Below are 17,488 nucleotides of genomic sequence, written 5' to 3' on the forward strand. Positions count from 1 at the left end.
CCGATAACAGGAAGTGAAGCTCTGCAGGTCGCATCACCACATGTGACCGATCAAGACCGGGCAGAAATCTAGCAAGTCAGTTATGAGAGTTCTTCACTTCTGGTGGGCTTTATAATACTTCAATCTGTGTTCCTAGAAAAACCTCTTTAAAATCAGAACTATACCGCCATTCTGACACACATTTATCAGGCATTACAAGATCTGTTTAATATGCAGTGTGTATTGTGAAATACAGCATTCTTCTTTAAGGCATGCTTCTGGCTTATAAATGAGGATTGTACGCATCCATAATGTGACCGGTTACTGTAAATAACACTAGATTCCACTTTATAAACTTAATTACTTAGTTCGTAAACCTTCTGGTGGGTACCATCTACAATGTGCATCAGTAGATGCTGCAAAAAACACAATTGACAAGCACCTGAAGACAAACATGAAATAAATGTGCAGGTTGTTGCATTGTGTTAGCTCTCAGATGCAGTTGGGCTTGCTTGTTTGCTAAGGAATATGCGAACATTGAATGCCAGTTCTGAACTGCATTACTGCTATATAGATTATGCTTGGGCTCATACAATTTGATCAAATTGTGTGAAACCATCACTGGCATCCACCTGGCATCATATGAAGTCATTTTCCAGTACTGTCAAATATTGTTACGATGTTTTTATACCATAGAACCTTTTCCATGAGCCAGCAAACAGCTTTATCTATTATGGGATGTCTCTCCCCTTTAGGAACTGCTAATATTAAAATTGTAACTGCAAGTACACTTCAGAATTGAATAAGAAAATCAAGGCACACAGTGCTTTCTGCATATAAACCAAAACACGTGTGGTGTGCCATTGCATAAAGTAGTATGTTGAAAATGACAAACTAAATTTGAGGTGAAATTGTTACTACCACACAGTAGATGTGCGTTTTTAAAGGGGTTTTCGCAACGTGTTTAAAATTGCTTAATGCTAAATTCTAAGCAAAGAGCGCGCTCACTGCGGCTGACTGATTCCGGCCAGCTTCAGTGTCCCTGCCCTTCTCCATAATTGCCTTGCTAGGAACATTGACAATTTGCTTCAGCGGCAATGGGATCGCCAATCTCCAGGAGCGTAGTCTCCCGGGCAGAATAGTGGTGCGCTCTGGAAGACAAGTCAGAACAAAACTTTTTATGGCTGATGGTAAGGAGTGTATACATTTGTTGATGGATGAATTTAGAAATTGTTCTTTGACATCATGAGCAGATCCTTTTTGCCACATCATTTCCTTGTGTTTGGAAAGCTTTAGTCATACTTGGTCTTTTTTTTATTTTTTTTTCTTTCTTTATGGCAGCACCATATGAAGGTGGAGTGTGGAAAGTTAGAGTTGACCTTCCTGATAAATATCCTTTCAAGTCTCCTTCTATAGGTAAGTTTTGCTTCAATTCTCTTAACCCATTTGAGGCCTGGCATGTTTTGTCCAGAGAATGGAAAGTTGTATATTAAGGTCCAATTATCCTTATTTCTTAGTGTTACTCATTTTTTGTTTTTATGTTATACATGGGTCATTCCAATTTTACAATCTGATAGTTAAATTTATCGTATTTTTCGATTTATAAGACGCACCGGATTATAAGACGCACCCCAAATTTAGAGCGAAAGAAGGTAAATAAAAAAAAAAAATGGTCAGTCTTATACTCCGGTGTTGTCTTACTGGAGGGGGGTAGCAGTGGTGGTGAAGCGGGGTCACAGGAGGCAGAGGTTGTGTTGGCGACGGCTCAGTGTTGGAGCAGGCTGGTGCAGTGAGTGTCCCAGTCAGCCCGTGGTCCCAGTTCAAGTGATGGTGCCTGGAGCGGCGCATGTGCACATGGAGCTCTCACCCAAGAGCTGTATCTGCGCACACGCTGACACCTGGCGCCATCATTTGAAACCGGGACTGCGGACACACTGGAACACCCGCCGCAGTCTGCACAGCTGCACACACATGGTGGAAGCCAGCAGGCACACCCGCACAAAGAAGCAGATGGCCGCTGGGACAGAGACGCAGCCACAGGCACCTGGCAGCATGCAGCCACAGGTACAAGGTCGCCCGCACGCACCCGGCCAATCGCACACAGAGCTGCACAGACAGCCCCACCAGTAATCTATATTCTGATTGTAAGACTCACCCCTCATTTTCCTCTAAAATTTTTGGGATGAAAAGTGCGTCTTATAATCCGAAAAATATGGTAGTTGTTTTGAAAGGGAAAAAAAAAATTTACCTTCAGTTCTAAAGTAAATGACAAGGAATTATTAAAAAAAAAGTCCTCACCCTATCCCCTTCAAAATTTTAGCTTCTGTACATGTGTAATAATCACCCAGGTACATCGTGGGTTTTTTTTGTGGTGCGGGAAAAAAAAAAAATGTTAAATGCAGAATCTGGTTGGATCTGGCAAAAAATAGTGTGTATAGGGAAGTTTGATGTAATTACTGCATGTTTGGCATGCACTTCCATTCTGTGTGGCAAAAAAATATTAAAAATGGTGGTCCAGAATCTAAAGTATTCTAAAATCAGGGCATGCTTAAACACAAGGGTATTAAAGTCCCGGATTACCCCCCCCCCCCCCCCTTAAGGCTATGTGCGCACTGGAAAATGGAATTTTCTCAAGAAAATTCCGCAGGTATTCAAAGATTATCGCACCCGCGGTAAAAAACCGCGGTATTGCCGCGGTTTTGCCGCATGCGGGTTGGGATGTGCTTTATTGCATTCAATGCAATAAAGCACACAGAAAAAAGTCATTTCACTCTGAGATAGCTAAAGAGACAGACAGACAGACAGACAGCTGCATTTCCCACGGTCGGCAGTGAGTTCACATTACCGGCCGTGGGAAATGACCGGTAATTACCTCTGCTGTCTGCTGCATTCATTCAGCGCTGTGTCTGTGACAGTCGCGGCTGGATGTAAGCAGCGCAGGACCTGTGGATTACGTCGGAGCTTTGTTTCGGGAGGGGTTAATAAAAGGGTTAACGAGCCTTATTTGTTTTATTTAAAATTAAAGGATTTTTCTGTGTTTTTTCACTTTACTTACGGGTTGATCATGTCAGCTGTCACATAGACGCTGCCATGATCAAGCCTGGAGTTAATGGTGGCGATCCGCCACCATTAACCCCTTGTATTACCCTGACTGCCACTGCTACACGGCAGCAGGAAGAGCCGGGGACACGCAGGTGCTGCCGCATAATGCATGCGACAGTCCCGGGGCAGCTGCGGCTGATATTCTCGGCTGCGGGAGGTGGGAGGGAGGCGGGGGACATTAACCCTGCCCCTCTCCCTCCCCAGCCTGAGAATACCGGGCCGCCGCTGTGTGCTTACCTCGGCTGGACGGTAGATATGCAGCGGAGCCCACGTTCTTTTTTTTTTGTTTTTTTTTCTCTATTTCCGTTTGCTTTCTATGTGTGTTCTATGTGTCTGTGTGTTCTATGTCTGTGTGTGATCTGTGTGTGTTTACTCTCTGCTCCGCTTCCTCTTCCTGTAATGACATCACTTCCCTGCAAAACCGCAGACAAGCGATGTACATTACCGGAGGTAAACCGCGAAATACCGGAGGGAATAACGCAGGAAAACGCAGTGAACCGCACAGAATTTGCTGCCTGCGTTATTCCCTGCGGGATTTCACAATTAACATTGGAGTCAATGTAGTGAAATCCCGCAGCGATGTGCGGAAAAGAATTGACATGCAATTGTTTTTGCTGCGGGAATCCCGCAGCAAAACATGCAGCTGTCAAATTCCGCCTAGTGCGCACAGGGTTTTTTTTTGCTCATAGGTTTTGCTGGTGATTCACTGCAGAGACGTTATGAACATTTTCTGCAGCGAAACATGCAGCAAAACCGCAAAAAATCCGCGGCAAAATCCGGTAAGTGCGCACACAGCCTAATAGTTAAGATTTTTACCATGTAGAACAGGACGTTCGATAGTAAAGATCTCTGCCTTCTCAGACGATGATTCCCTTGCTTCGTTTCACCCTTTGACAACAGAGCAGTACCTTCCCTTCATAGAAGCGCCGGCTCCGGAGCCTCAAGTACAGTGATGAGAACAGAGTGGTGCACAAAAAAAGTGGGCTCATAAAGACATCAGCCACCTACTCACTGCAGCTCTGGAGCATGCACATGTGACATAAAGCTGGGGATGTACACCCAGATTCAGTGCGCATGCCCGGGGAGCTGATCAGTGCGCAAGCGCGGAATTTAACCTCATAACGACGGCCGTACGACTTAAAGCGGCGGCAAAACAGGGTACTTATTCTGTTCCGCCGCTTTAAAGCGGCGGCCCGAAAAAACCCTGTAGCGCCCCCCAGCGACCGAAAATCTCGGGGGTTTCAGCTACCGGGGGTAGCTTAGACCCCCCAGATTATGAATCGGGGTGTTTTTTTTGGACCCCGATCATGTGATCGGCGGTATACACTGTATACCGACGAACACATGAAAAAAAAAGAAATGGCCGGTAAAACTGATTTTTTTTTTCCATCTGACATGATCAAACATGTCAGATGAGAAAGAAATCTAAACCCCTAGTGCCCCCAAAGCCCCCGGTACCGGAGAGTCCCCCCACCACCCCTACCCCCGCTCCGGAGCACTCAAAATGGCGCCGAAGCGCACAGAAAACTGCCGCCGGCGCCAGCTCTGCATTCATTTCCCTCCGATCTGAAATGATCAAACATTTCAGATCGGAGGGAAATGTCCTCCCCCTGACCCCTCCTCTGGTCCACCGGAGCCCTCTGGTCACCGGAGCCCCCTCCGGGTCTCCAGAGCCACCCCCCCTCCCCCCTCGAGCGTGGAAGATGGCGGCGCGCAGCGCACAGCGCGCGTCCGCATTCATTCTGCTCTTTCTGCCACATGTGACACGTCACATGCGACAGAAAGGTGTCCCCAGGTCCCGCTAGGTCACCCCCCGTCACCCCCCCCCCCCAGCCCCCGGTCATACGTTACCTGTCTGCTGATCCGTCCCGCGTTCACGCCGCCTCCTTCTTGAATGCTGGCGGCGCATGCGCAGACAGCGGCTGTCAGCTGGATGCCTGCAAGCAGGGACGCTGACGTCGCTGCTCCACTGTGGACCGGGGGAGAGTGAGTGCAGTAATCTGCAGCCACACTCCTCACATGGAGAGACTGCTGTTCCAGAAAATGTGGGGTACGTTCTGTGAGCGTGCCCCTCATATTCTGGAATGAGGTTACTGCAGGTCACTCTGCCCTAAGTTGGACCGGGGCAGTGTGAGTGCAGTATTCTCAATTACTGCACCCACACTGCTCATGGAGAGCTTGCTCTTCCAGAAAATGGGGGATACGTTCCCTGAACGTGCACCCCATATTCTAGAAGATCCAGAGTCGGCGTGGGACCTCCAAAATGGATTACAGCGACCGGAATTTCTTTATTTTCAATAAATTGGGGAAAGAGGAATGTTTCGGGGAGTGTTTTTTCAAATTTTTTTTTTTTCTCTTTATTTTTTTCTATTACTTACTGGGTTAGTGATGTCGGGTATCTGTTCAGATGCTGTGACATCACGAACCCCAGGGCTTGATGCCAGGTGACATTACACATCTGGTATCAACCCCATATATTACCCCGTCTGCCACCGCACCAGGGCGCGGGATGAGCTGGGGCGAAGCGCCAGGATTGGCGCATCTAATGGATGCGCCACTTCTGGGGCGGCTGCGGCCTGCTATTTTTAGGCTGGGAAGAGTCCAATAACCATGGCTCTTCCCACCCTGAGAATACCAGACCCCAGCTGTCCGCTTCACCTTGGCTGGTGATCTAATTTTGGGGGACCCCACGTTTTTGTTTTTTTTTTTTTTTTAAAAAAAAAAAAACCACGCCTGGGGAGCCCTCCAAATTGATCACCAGACAAGGTGAAGCTGTCAGCTGTGGTTTGCAGGCTACAGCTGTCTGCTTTACCCTAGCTGGCTATCAAAAATAGGGGGGACCCCACGTCGTTTATTTTAATTAATTTTTTGGGGGGCTAAATACAAGGCTAGGCACCCTTTAGTGCCACATGAAAGGCACTAAAGGGCGCCAGCTTAGAATATGCAGTGGGTGGGACGTTATATATGTTTGACATCTATCCATTCATCCATTGTAGCATTTTAGGCTGTGCGCCCATAATAGGGATTTGCAGCGTTTTGGGCACAGAGTGTGTCCATAGTGTGTCCCTGTGTCCATAGCGCTGCGTTGTGCAGTAGAAGCACATTGGAGGGATTTTTAGAAATCCCATGCCCAATGTGCTTGCCCAATGTACTTCTCTTCTATGCTGCGGAGATGAGTGTTCTCTGCAGGTAGCATAGAGCTCCACAGCGGCCTGAACCCAAATCGTGGGCATGGGCAGCTGCGTTCTCCCGTGGACAACACTCACATCTCTGCAGGAAGGGTGACACTGTGTACTAGACGCCGTGTCGCTGGATCATGGCCACATAGCCTAAAAGTGAGACATTTGTTGCTACAGCAACATTTTTGTGAAGTACCTGTGGATTCAAAATGCTTACTATACTCCTGAATAAAATCCAGTTTCCAAAATGGAGTCACTTGTGGGGGGTTTCTAACGTATAGGTACCCAAGGGGCCCTGCAAATGTGACATGGTGCCCGCAATTTATTTCAACTTTTCCAGAATTTAAATGGTGCTCCTTCCATTCCAAGCCCTCCCATTTATCCAAACAGAGGTTTTTGGCCACATGTGGGGTATCCCTGTGGTCATAAGACATTGGATAACAACCTGTGGGGTCCACGGTTTGTTGTTGCCTCTTGAAAAAGTGAGAAATTTGATGCTGAAGCAACATTTTTGTGAAAAAAATGAAAATTTTCAATATGGCAACCTAAGCTTATCAAATTCTGTGAAGTACTCTTGGATTCAAACTGCTCACTATACACCTAGATAAAAGCCTTGAGGTGTCTTGTTTCCAGAATGGAGTCACTTGTGGGGGACCGCCACTGTTTAGGCACCTCAGGGGCTCTCCAAATGCAACCTGGCGTCCGCTATTGATTCCAGCCAATTTTGCAGTCAAATGGCACTCCTTCCCTTCCGAGCCCTGCCATGCGCCCAAACAGTTGATTTCCACCACATATAAGGTATCGCCAAACTCATGAGAAATTGCACAATAAATGTTATGCTGAATTTTTTCCTTTTACTCTTGTAAAAAAAAAAGCTACCTGGTTGAAATAACAATTTTGTGGTAAAATTTTATTTTTTTTTTTCATGGCTCAACGTTATAAAATTCTGTGAAGCACCTGGGGGTTCAGGGCACTCACCAACCATCTAGATAAATTCCTTGAGGGGCCTAGTTTCCAAAATGGGGTCACTTGTGCGCGGTTTCTGCTGTTTACAAATAAGAAAGCCGCGGAGACACCATCACGTGTTTCTCAACGCTGGCAGGAAACTAGCCAGGTCTTTCACCGGGAAGGAACAACCACGGGAAGGGCAGTCTCCAGTCAAGGAGACCACCTATACCAAGCATGGTATCCATCCACAGACAGCCGTTTCGGGGTATTTGCCCCTCATCAGTGTGGAGTAGGAATCTGGCTAGTGGGGGCAATGCCTAGTATAAGACTACTTAAGCAAGCATTGTTGACCTTAGGGAGATCAACATATCCACTGCGGAGACACCATCATGTGTTTCTCAACGCAGTGATTCTAGAGCATTGCCCCCTGGGAAGTATGCAAATAAGAAAGCCGCGGAGACACCATCACGTGTTTCTCAACGCTGGCAGGAAACTAGCCAGGTCTTTCACCGGGAAGGAACAACCACGGGAAGGGCAGTCTCCAGTCAAGGAGACCACCTATACCAAGCATGGTATCCATCCACAGACAGCCGTTTCGGGGTATTTGCCCCTCATCAGTGTGGAGTAGGAATCTGGGTAGTGGGGGCAATGCCTAGTTTAGGTACCTTAGGGGTCCTCCAAATGTGACATGGTGCCCGCAATCTTTTTCAGCCAAATTTCTTTCCAAAATTCAAATATTGCTCCTTTCGTTCCAAGCCCTCCCATTTGTCCAAACAAAGGTTTCAGACCACATGTGAGGTATCACCGCGCTCATAAAGTGGTTAACAAACCTTGAGGTCAAATTTTTGGAATTACCTCTTGAAAAAGTGAGAAAATTGATGCTAAAGCAACATTTTTGAGAAAATTATTAAAATTTTCAATATGACAACGTAACGTTAACAAAATCTGTGAAGTACCTGTGGATCTAAAATGCTCACTATACCCCTAGATAGAAGCCTTGAGGGGTCTAGTTTCCAAAATGGTGTCACTTGTGAGGGGTTTCTTCTGTTTAGGTACCTTAGCGGACCTGTAAATGCAACATGGTACCCGCAATCTATTTCAGCCAAATTTGCTTTCCAAAATTCAAATATTGCTCCTTCTGTTCCGAGCCCTCCCATTTACCCAAACAGAGGTTTCTGACCACATGTGGGGTATCAGCGCACTCATAAGAAAGTGGGGAACAAGTTTTGTGGTCCATTGTGTTGTGTTATTTATTCTAAAAGTGAATAAATTTGGGTTAGAGCAACATTTTTAGGTAAAATGTAATTTTTGCTTTTTTTCATTCAACATTGCTTTTGTTCATGTGAAGCACCTGAAGGGTTAATAAACTTCTTGATTGTGGTTTTGAGTACTTTGGGGGGTGCAGTTTTTAGAATGGTGTCACTTTTGGGTATTTTCTGTCATCTAGGCCTATTGAAGTCACTTCAAATGTGATGTGGTCCCTAATAAAATGGTTTTGTAAATTTTGATGTAAAAATGAGAAATTGCTGATAAACTTTGAACCCTTCTAACTTCCTAACAAAAAAAATGTTGTTTCCAAAATTGTGCTGATGTAAAGTAGACATGTAGGAAATGTTATTTATTAACTATTTTGTGTCACAGAAATCTCTGGTTTAACGGTATAAAAATTCAAAAGTTGAAAATTGCTAAATTTTCAAAATTTTTGCCAATATTCATTTTTTTTTCATAAATAAACACAAAAAATATTGTCCTAAATTTGGTACTAACATGACGTCCAATATGTGACGAAAAAACAGTCTCAGAATCACCGGGATCCGTTGAAGCGTTCCAGAGTTATAACCTCATGAAGTGACACTGGTCAGAATTGCAAAATTTGGTCTGGTCATTAAGGTGAAAATTAGCTCCGTCACTAAAGGGTTAAGAGATTGCCACGACATCTGATCAGTCACCGCTGTCAGACTGCATGCATAATTTGAAGAGGACTGTGACTGAAACCATACAGAGCACCACCCCTATGACTGAAAGAAGATCTGTAATGCATTCACCTATTGCAGGAAAGTGTTTTTTATAGAAAAATACTGTGGCCTTTTGTTTGAGAACCCCAGGTTAGTGCAGCACATTGCATCTCTAACAAAATATTGCGAGCAGCTTAACATAAAAAAATGACATGGTGGGTTCCCTTTCAATTTTTGAACACCTGAGCAAAATATGTACATCCTGCTCCGAAGTCCTTATGTTGTTCTTTGTGCAATGAAAGGTGGATTATTCATTTATTTTTGACTTATTTTGCTTTGTTTGTTTTGTATATACTACTGGGTTAGAGAACACATCTGTTTTCTGCTGTTCCCATATACAGGTCATTGTTACCACTGATGTAGTAATTGCTCATTAGGATGCTGTTATTTGTAGATTCAGATGGTCTCCTCTGGGTGTCTCTGAAGCCCCTCTGCACAGGGAATACCTGCGACTTTAATACTTTAATCGCTGACATAATTGGTTCCCTAGCAACCAGAGAAATGCGGGATCAGCCCTTCGATATGCAGGAACACTGCACTCTGATTATTTCAGATTTTTGGGCTGCCAGTGTGGCAGTCTCATCCTATTGATGCTGCGATGTGTAGGAGTGTGCAATGCCATCAAAGCAAGCATGTAAATTAAGCAGGCTTCTGGTACCGACATTGGCCTGAAAATTTGAAGAAGGGGCTACTCTTACTAAATATTTTCAAATCATGCTAATTTTAGCGTTCCCTGTCCTAACAATTTACCTGCGCTCTGAGGGCGGGCTGATTTTTACTTTTAATAAACTAAAAATGGAAAATAAGGCTTCGTTCACACATGTATTTTTCATCAGTGGCCCCAGTGTTTGGAAGATGCACATCTTTCCTTTATGGTATCTTTGCAATGCATTCGGGTATTTAGTTAGAAACTCTGAAAATGGGATTCATACGCACAACTGATGAGGCAATGAGGTGAAAAGTTCAAATTTATTTATTTTTTTTCTACGAACATGTATGTTCAAATAAATTTCACTTGAACTACGGTGGAGAAAATAAGTATTTGATACACTGCTGATTATTGCAAGTTTTGCCACCTACAAAGAATGAAGAAATCTAATTGATATTGTAGGTACTTTTCAACTGGGATAGACAGAATATCACATTGTATGATTTTGAAATAATTTGCATTATATTGCATGAAATAAGTATTTGATCACCTACATATCGGCAAGAATTCTGCCTCTCATTTTTGCTTTAAGAAGCCCTCCTACTCTGCACTCATTACCTGTATTAACTGCACCTTTTTTAACTCCTTACCTGTCTAAAACGCCTATCCACACAATCAATCACACTGCAACCTCTCCACCTTGGCCAAGACCAAAGAGCTGTCTAGGGGCACCAGCGACAAAATTGTAGACTTGCACAAGGCTGGGATAGGCTACAGGACAATAAGCAAGCAGCTTGGTGAGAAGGCAACAATTGTTGGTGCAATTATTAGGAAATGGAAAAGCGCAAGATGACTGCCAATTTTACTCGGTTTGGGGCTCCATGCAAGTTCTTGCCTCATGGGGTAAGAATGATTCTGAGAAACACTGGCAATCAGCCCAGAAATACATGTGAGGACCTGGTCAATGACCTGAAGAGAGCTGGGACCAAACATTACTGTTGTCAGTAACACACTATGCCATCATGGATTAAAATCTTGCAGGGCCTGCAAGGTTTCCCCTGTTCATGCCAGCACATGTCCAGGCCTGTTTTAAGTTCGCCAATAGTAATTTGGATGATGCAGAGGAGGCATGGGAGAATGTCATGTAGTCAGATGAGACAAAAATTGAACTTTTTGCTATCAGCTCCACTCCGTGTTTGGCAGAAGCTGTACAATTCGTGAAGTATGGGAGTGGAAACAATACTTTGGAGGTACGTTTCTACAAAGGGGACCGACGACTGCACTGAATTAAAGGGAGGACAGATGGGGTCATGTGTGGCAAGATTTTGGCCATAACTTCCTTCCGTCAGGAAACGCATTGAAGATGGGTAGTGGCTGGGTCTTTCAGCATGACAAAGACCCAAGACACACAGCCAGGGAAACTAAGGAGTGGCTCTGTAAGAAGCATTTTAAGGTCCTGGGGTGCCCTAGCCAGTCTCCAGACCTGACCTAAATAGAAAATCTTTGGCTGGAGCTTAAAAAACAGTGTCCAGTGACTGCCCTCCCCGATCCCTCCCCGAAACCTGAAAGATCTGCTGAAGATCTGTATGGAGGGGAGGGCCAAAATCCCTGCCGTTCTCTGTCAAGAACTACAGGAAATGTCTGACGTCTGTAATTGCAAAGAAAATTTTGTGTATCAAATATTAAGCTCTATTTTTCTATTTCGCCTAATAATTATTTCATGTAATAAAATGCAAATTATTTAAAAATCCATACAATGTGACTTTTTTTTATTTTTTTATTCTGACTGTCAGTTGAAGTGTACCTTCAATAAAAAAATTACAGACGTCTCCATTCTTGGTAGGTGGCAAAACTTGTAAAATCGTCAGTGTATCCCCGCTGTATGATCACCTCATTGTAATCTGTGGCCCAGTCAGCGGTTTGTCTGAATCCTGTTGCTAGAGGGGTTCAAACAAGCTGTAGAAACAGTGTGAACAGGATCTTAAAAAGGTGGGCGGAGTGTTATAAAAATTGCTATCACTAAAGTTTGTGGGAAAAAAAAAAAATCTTAACAGGTGCAATTAGACACAATGTGAGATCTACTATACAAACCTTTATTTATATTTAGGTTGATTGCCACAGTGTAGTGGCCACGCTGCAGTACCACACACAGCTGTGCGTTTTGCATGGATAGCAGTGCCTGGTTCTGTATCTTGACCTCTGTTTTATGGTGATCAACCTGCGTTTCAGAGGTTGGAATGTTTGCAATGACAGGACTTCATTGCTTGCAGAAACGTCATGGCTAATAAAATGGTAATTACTAATCCTCAGGTTAAGCTAAGCTTCATGGAGAACCTTTTCAACTCTCGATCCCTGGACAATGTTCACACTTCTGACAAATATAAAGAACTAGTAAATTAAAAAAACTTTACAGTATTTCTCCATATACTCCACAAAGTTAGGGATATTTGGCTTTCAGATGAAATTTTAAGATGATCCTATAACCTTTTTAGATAAACTTTAATGTGACCTCTAAACTTTTGAATGCACATGTCCAACTGTTCAATGTTTCAGTACTTTGTGCACAATTTGCTCTTCTCCAAATAGGAGCTTAGTGGCAAAATTCACAACAGATGTTAGATCCATGAATCGCCCAATAAATTCTGCGGTTCAATGAAATTGGCATTTAATCAGTCCTCTTCATCATGCTGTTCACATTTTTGAGATAATGACAAGATGACACCTAACAATTGATCAACAGTAGGTCACCATTGGAAGACTTCTAGCAGGATGTTCTTGGATACAAGTGCATCGCAATAAATTAAATATCATCAAAAAGTTAATTTATTTCAGTAATTCAATACAAAAAGGGAAATGCATACATTAGTCATTACAAATAGTGATCTATTTCAACTGATTATTTCTGTTAATATTGATAATTATGGCTTACAGCCAACGAAAACCCAAGTCAATATCTCAGAAAATTAGAACAATTACCACAAAACACCTGCAAAGGCTTCCTAAGCCTTTAAAATGATCATTTCGTCTAGTTCAGTAGGCTGCACAATCATGGGGAAGAATGCTGACTTGCAGATGTCCAGAAGGCAGTCATTGACACAACCCCACAAGGAGGGTAAGCCACAAAAGGTCACTTCTAAAGCAGCTCGCTGTTCAGAGTGCTGTATCCAAGCATATTAATGGAAAGTTGAGTGGAAGGAAAAAGTGTGAAAGATAAAGGTGCACAAGCAATCGGGATAACTGCAGCCTTGATAGGATTAAGGAAAGGCCATTCAAAAAATTGGGGGAGATTCACAAGGAGTGGACTGCTGCTGGAGTCAGTGCTTCAAGAGCCACCACACACAGACGTATCCAGGACATGGGCTACAACTGTCATATTCCTTGTCAAGCCACTCATGACCAATAGATAACGCCAGAAGCGTCTTACCTGGGCCAAGGAGAAAAATTACTGGACTGTTGCTCAGTGGTCCAAGGTGGTGTTTTCAGATGAAAGTAAATTTTGCATTTCATTTGGGAATCGCGGTCCCAGAGTCTGGAGGAAGAGTGCAGAGGCCACAATCCAAGCTGCTTGAGGTCTAGTGTGAAGTTTCCACAATCAGTGATGGTTTGGGGAGCCATGTCATCTGCTGGTGTAGGTCCACTGTATTTTATCACGACCAAAGTCAGTGCAGCCGTCTACCAGGAAATTTTGGAGCACTTCATGCTTCCCCCTGCCGACAAGCTTTTTGGAGATGGTAACTTCATTTTCCAGCAGAAATTGAAAGCCAAATATCCCTAACTTTTCCTGAGTAGCGCATTATCTAAAAGACACCTGGCACAATGTGAACATTTTTTCATTTAAATAATCTAAACCTTTGACCTGAGCTCAAGAGCACCTAATAAACAAAAAGATGAAGATCATGCACAAAACATGGCTCTAGCTACAGCAAGTATTTGGACACCAGGATATATTGCCTTTTGTAGTTAAATATACCGTATTTTTTGCTTTAGAAGACGCACTTTTCCTCCCAAAAACTTGGGAGGAAAATGGGGGGTGCGTCTTATAATCCGAATATAGCGGTACCTGGGTGTCCTGTCTGTGCGGCGGCCGGGTACCTGTGCTTGCGTGCGGGCGGCAGCCGGGTGCTTGCGTGAGGGCGGCAGCCGGGTGCCGCCCTCACACGGGCACCCGCACGCAAGCTCAGGTACCCGGTTGCTTGCACTCAGGGTGGGCGGGCAGCCAACTGGCTGCCAATCTGTGCGTGCGGGGCGGGCGGCTGTGCACTGCAGCAAGTTACCCACCCAGTTTGTCCGCGGTCCCAGTTTCAAATGAAGGCACCGGGAGCGAGCGCATGTGCAGATGGAGCCCTTGGATGAGAGCTCAATCTGCGCATGCGCCGCTCCAGGCGCCATCATTTGAACCGGGACCGCGGACACTGGGACACTCACTGCACCGGCCTGCTGCACGACACACCCGCCGCCGCTGCTGCTGCCACCACCACGGTGTTTCGTGGCGCCTGCCACAACCGCACCTGCCACCACGGACCCAGCTGCCACTGATCTACCGCGCCTGCCAGCACAACCTCTGCCTCCTGTGACCCGCTTCACCACCACTGCTGCCCGGTAAGAGAACACCGGAGTATAAGACGGACCCCATTTTTCTTTTTTTTTACCTTTTTTTTTTTGTCTAAATTTGGGGTGCATCTTATAATCCAGTGCGTCTTATAAAGCGAAAAATACGGTAATTTCTTTTTCCTTTTTTTTTTGCCAAATGAAGTCTTATATGTTTTGCCTTTCCTTTTAGGATTTATGAACAAAATATTTCACCCCAACATCGATGAAGCGTAAGTTACCCTTGACAGTCTAAATGTGTTAAGAAAAAATATTGTATGTGCAGAGATTAATCATTTTTGCAATGAGACCTTTTTTTTATTTTTAATTTTTCATAAACTTATATTTAGTGTGGATTGTCTATTATTGTCCTATTTGACTTCAGTATATGTATTAATTATTTTGTGACCTGCAAATCATGTACAGCTTTTAGTGTAGCAATGAGCTGCATTAATTTTGAAAGCACTCTAGAAATGTAAAATTTGCTAAACCTGTCTAAATACTTGTCTATATAATGTAAATGTAATAAAATACATAATCGCAGTCTTCCCTGCTTTCCAGGGCCACTCTTGCTCATCAGTCACATGACTGAAATTCCAACTTTAATTACACTGGGGTTTGTGTGAACCCAAAGTCATTTTTACAATGTAGCCCCATGGAGCCTCGTTGTGAAGCTCCTTAGACTTGTACTGTATTGTAAAAGCGACTTTCAGTTAACGTATAAATTCCAGTGTGAGAAGAGGAGCGGAGTGGTGCTGGAAGCCTGGGAGGATGGCAGTTAGTATTTTATTGCACTTACACTCTCTGTATATTGTGCAATGCATCTTTAAATTAAAGCTTCAGTGCTGAAACCTTAACTCATTCCTTGCTGGCATAGTGTAGCCTAAGAGGCACTGTGTAGTAATCTGGTGCTAAACACACAGGCCTTTATGCATCAAGACCACCAATATTCATGCAAGTTTTGATAGAGGGACTATTAGTTACACACTTCTGATTTATTAAAGGGACTCTGTCACTAGGTTTTTGCCACCTAATCTGAGAACAGAATGATGTAGAGGCAGAGATCCTGATTCCAGCAGTGTGTCACTTAGTGTGCTGTTTACTTTTGATTAAATCGCTGATTAATCAGCAGGAGATTATCATTACAGGACTACTTGGTGTGCTGCAGGTAGCCCAGCATATTCATGACCTCTGTAGAACTGCTATATCTGCAACAGAGAAAACATTCTTCTTCTCAAAATGACAGCAAACCGCTCAGTAAGTGACACATCGCTGGAATCAGGGTCTCTGTGTCTACATCATGCTCTCAGGTGGGGGAGCAAAAACCTAGTGACAGATTCCCTTTGAGGTAAAAGCCTCCTAATGATTTAGAACCATCTGGAAAGTATAGTGTGCCACAGCACAAGAAAATTCTGTGAATGAATGCCATAGTGTGTCATGAATTGACTAGTTGTGGCGTCATACCTCTGCCGTTCCTTTGTCCCAATCCAGCTTTACTCACTGTGGAAACACCGCAATTTACTCTGGTGAAATTGCTTTGAATCTGGGCCCTAGCCTTTATAATGTCAAGCCTGAGGCTACAAGCAACTATAGCTGTGTGGCTCTTTGCCACTCGCTGCAATGGACTTTTAACATACTCGTCTTAATTGCTGGGATATATTACTACCCTTCCTCTGCAGTAGTTGCTGTAGTGATATTGGGCATATCTTCCCCAGTAATGATTGTGGATGGTCTGGGGCTTCTGAATCTGGCACCATTTAGGATTGTATTCCTCAACTCCAGTCGTCAAGGCCCAGCAATGCTACCACCACCAAATGATCATGTCTTGAGGATTTCCTGACCATTCCATCACTTGTGTAATAGTAAGGAAATCCTGAAAACCTGTTCTGTTGGGGGACTGTGAGAACTAGAGTCAAAGGGTTGTCCAGTTTAAAAGGACAACTCTGCAGTCACTGTGGTTTCAGATTGTGAATCCTCACATCGCACACACTGATTGCTGTGAGGATTCGCCCGTATCCGAGCCGGGAAGGGTGGTCTTGTGGCTGGTGGTATGCGTACTCCTGGACAGAATCCGAATAGTGGGCGCAGCCTTGCTCAGTACACTTAGTGAAGCCGTGCATGGAGTCGAAATGTGACCGGGTCTACTCAAGCCACGGCTCATGATACTGTCACCCCCCCCCCCACCCTCCTGCTCTGACACTGGCGAAACCTCACAACACACAGTGCGTGATGTGAGGAGTCTCATATCTACAGGCAGTGACTGCAAACTTGTCCTTTTAGACCGTATAACTCCTTTTAAGGAACACTGGGTTAAGACTAGCCCAGCCATTATGGTGGTTCTTATTTGGTAAATGCCCATTTTGCAGGTTCAGTAACCATTTTTATTTTTAAATTCCGGAATTGTTGATCTTATGTCTAATGTTGAGCTATGCGCTGCTTTGGCATAAATAACATACTAGACACTGCGATCTTACCATGGTGATCAGTACTTAAATCCTCAATATACCCCAATAAACGTACAAAGAAATAGGGAGTTATCGACTATCTAGTATCCCCTTCCAGAAAGGTTCCAAATTAGGACAGGACCACATGCGTAATGGATATGATGGATGCGCTTTACATCTGGAACATAAAATATTTGGCCATAGCCCTATGTTACATAGGAACCGAGGAGTTCTGTATACTCGATGTTACACTTAAAGGTGCAATAATCCGAGATTAGCACATCAATATTTCTAATCACAGGTAGCATTACACAATCCACGTCTTCTATTTTTGGTGTTATGTAGGACTGTACCAGTGAATAATTCTTTAGGCTATGTGCACACGTTGCGTACAGTCACTGCAGAATTTTCTGCAGCGATCTGAAGAGCACACGTGCGCTTCAAATCGCTGCAGAAATGTCCGTAGTGAAGCCGATTCCATGCGCTCTGCCTGCAGCTCCTGCCATAGACAGAGCAGGAGCTGCCGGCAAAGCACACGGAAGAAGTGACATGTCACTTCTTAGAACGCGCGCTTCGGGCAGCAGC

The 17,488-nt window shown here is 44.2% G+C and overlaps 1 protein-coding gene across 1 annotated transcript in view; it reads left to right on the plus strand.

The window, feature by feature from the left end:
- Positions 1-17,488, plus strand: part of UBE2H (ubiquitin conjugating enzyme E2 H) — a 90,703-nt gene that overhangs the window by 49,908 nt on the left and 23,307 nt on the right. Inside the window, exons 3-4 of the mRNA XM_075345356.1 lie at positions 1,321-1,395; positions 14,653-14,692. Coding sequence (XP_075201471.1) covers positions 1,321-1,395; positions 14,653-14,692 — 115 coding nt within the window. The remainder of the gene's footprint in view (positions 1-1,320; positions 1,396-14,652; positions 14,693-17,488) is intronic.

The sequence above is a fragment of the Anomaloglossus baeobatrachus genome, chromosome 4, assembly GCF_048569485.1.
Source record: "Anomaloglossus baeobatrachus isolate aAnoBae1 chromosome 4, aAnoBae1.hap1, whole genome shotgun sequence".
Taxonomy (NCBI): Eukaryota; Metazoa; Chordata; class Amphibia; order Anura; family Aromobatidae; genus Anomaloglossus; species Anomaloglossus baeobatrachus.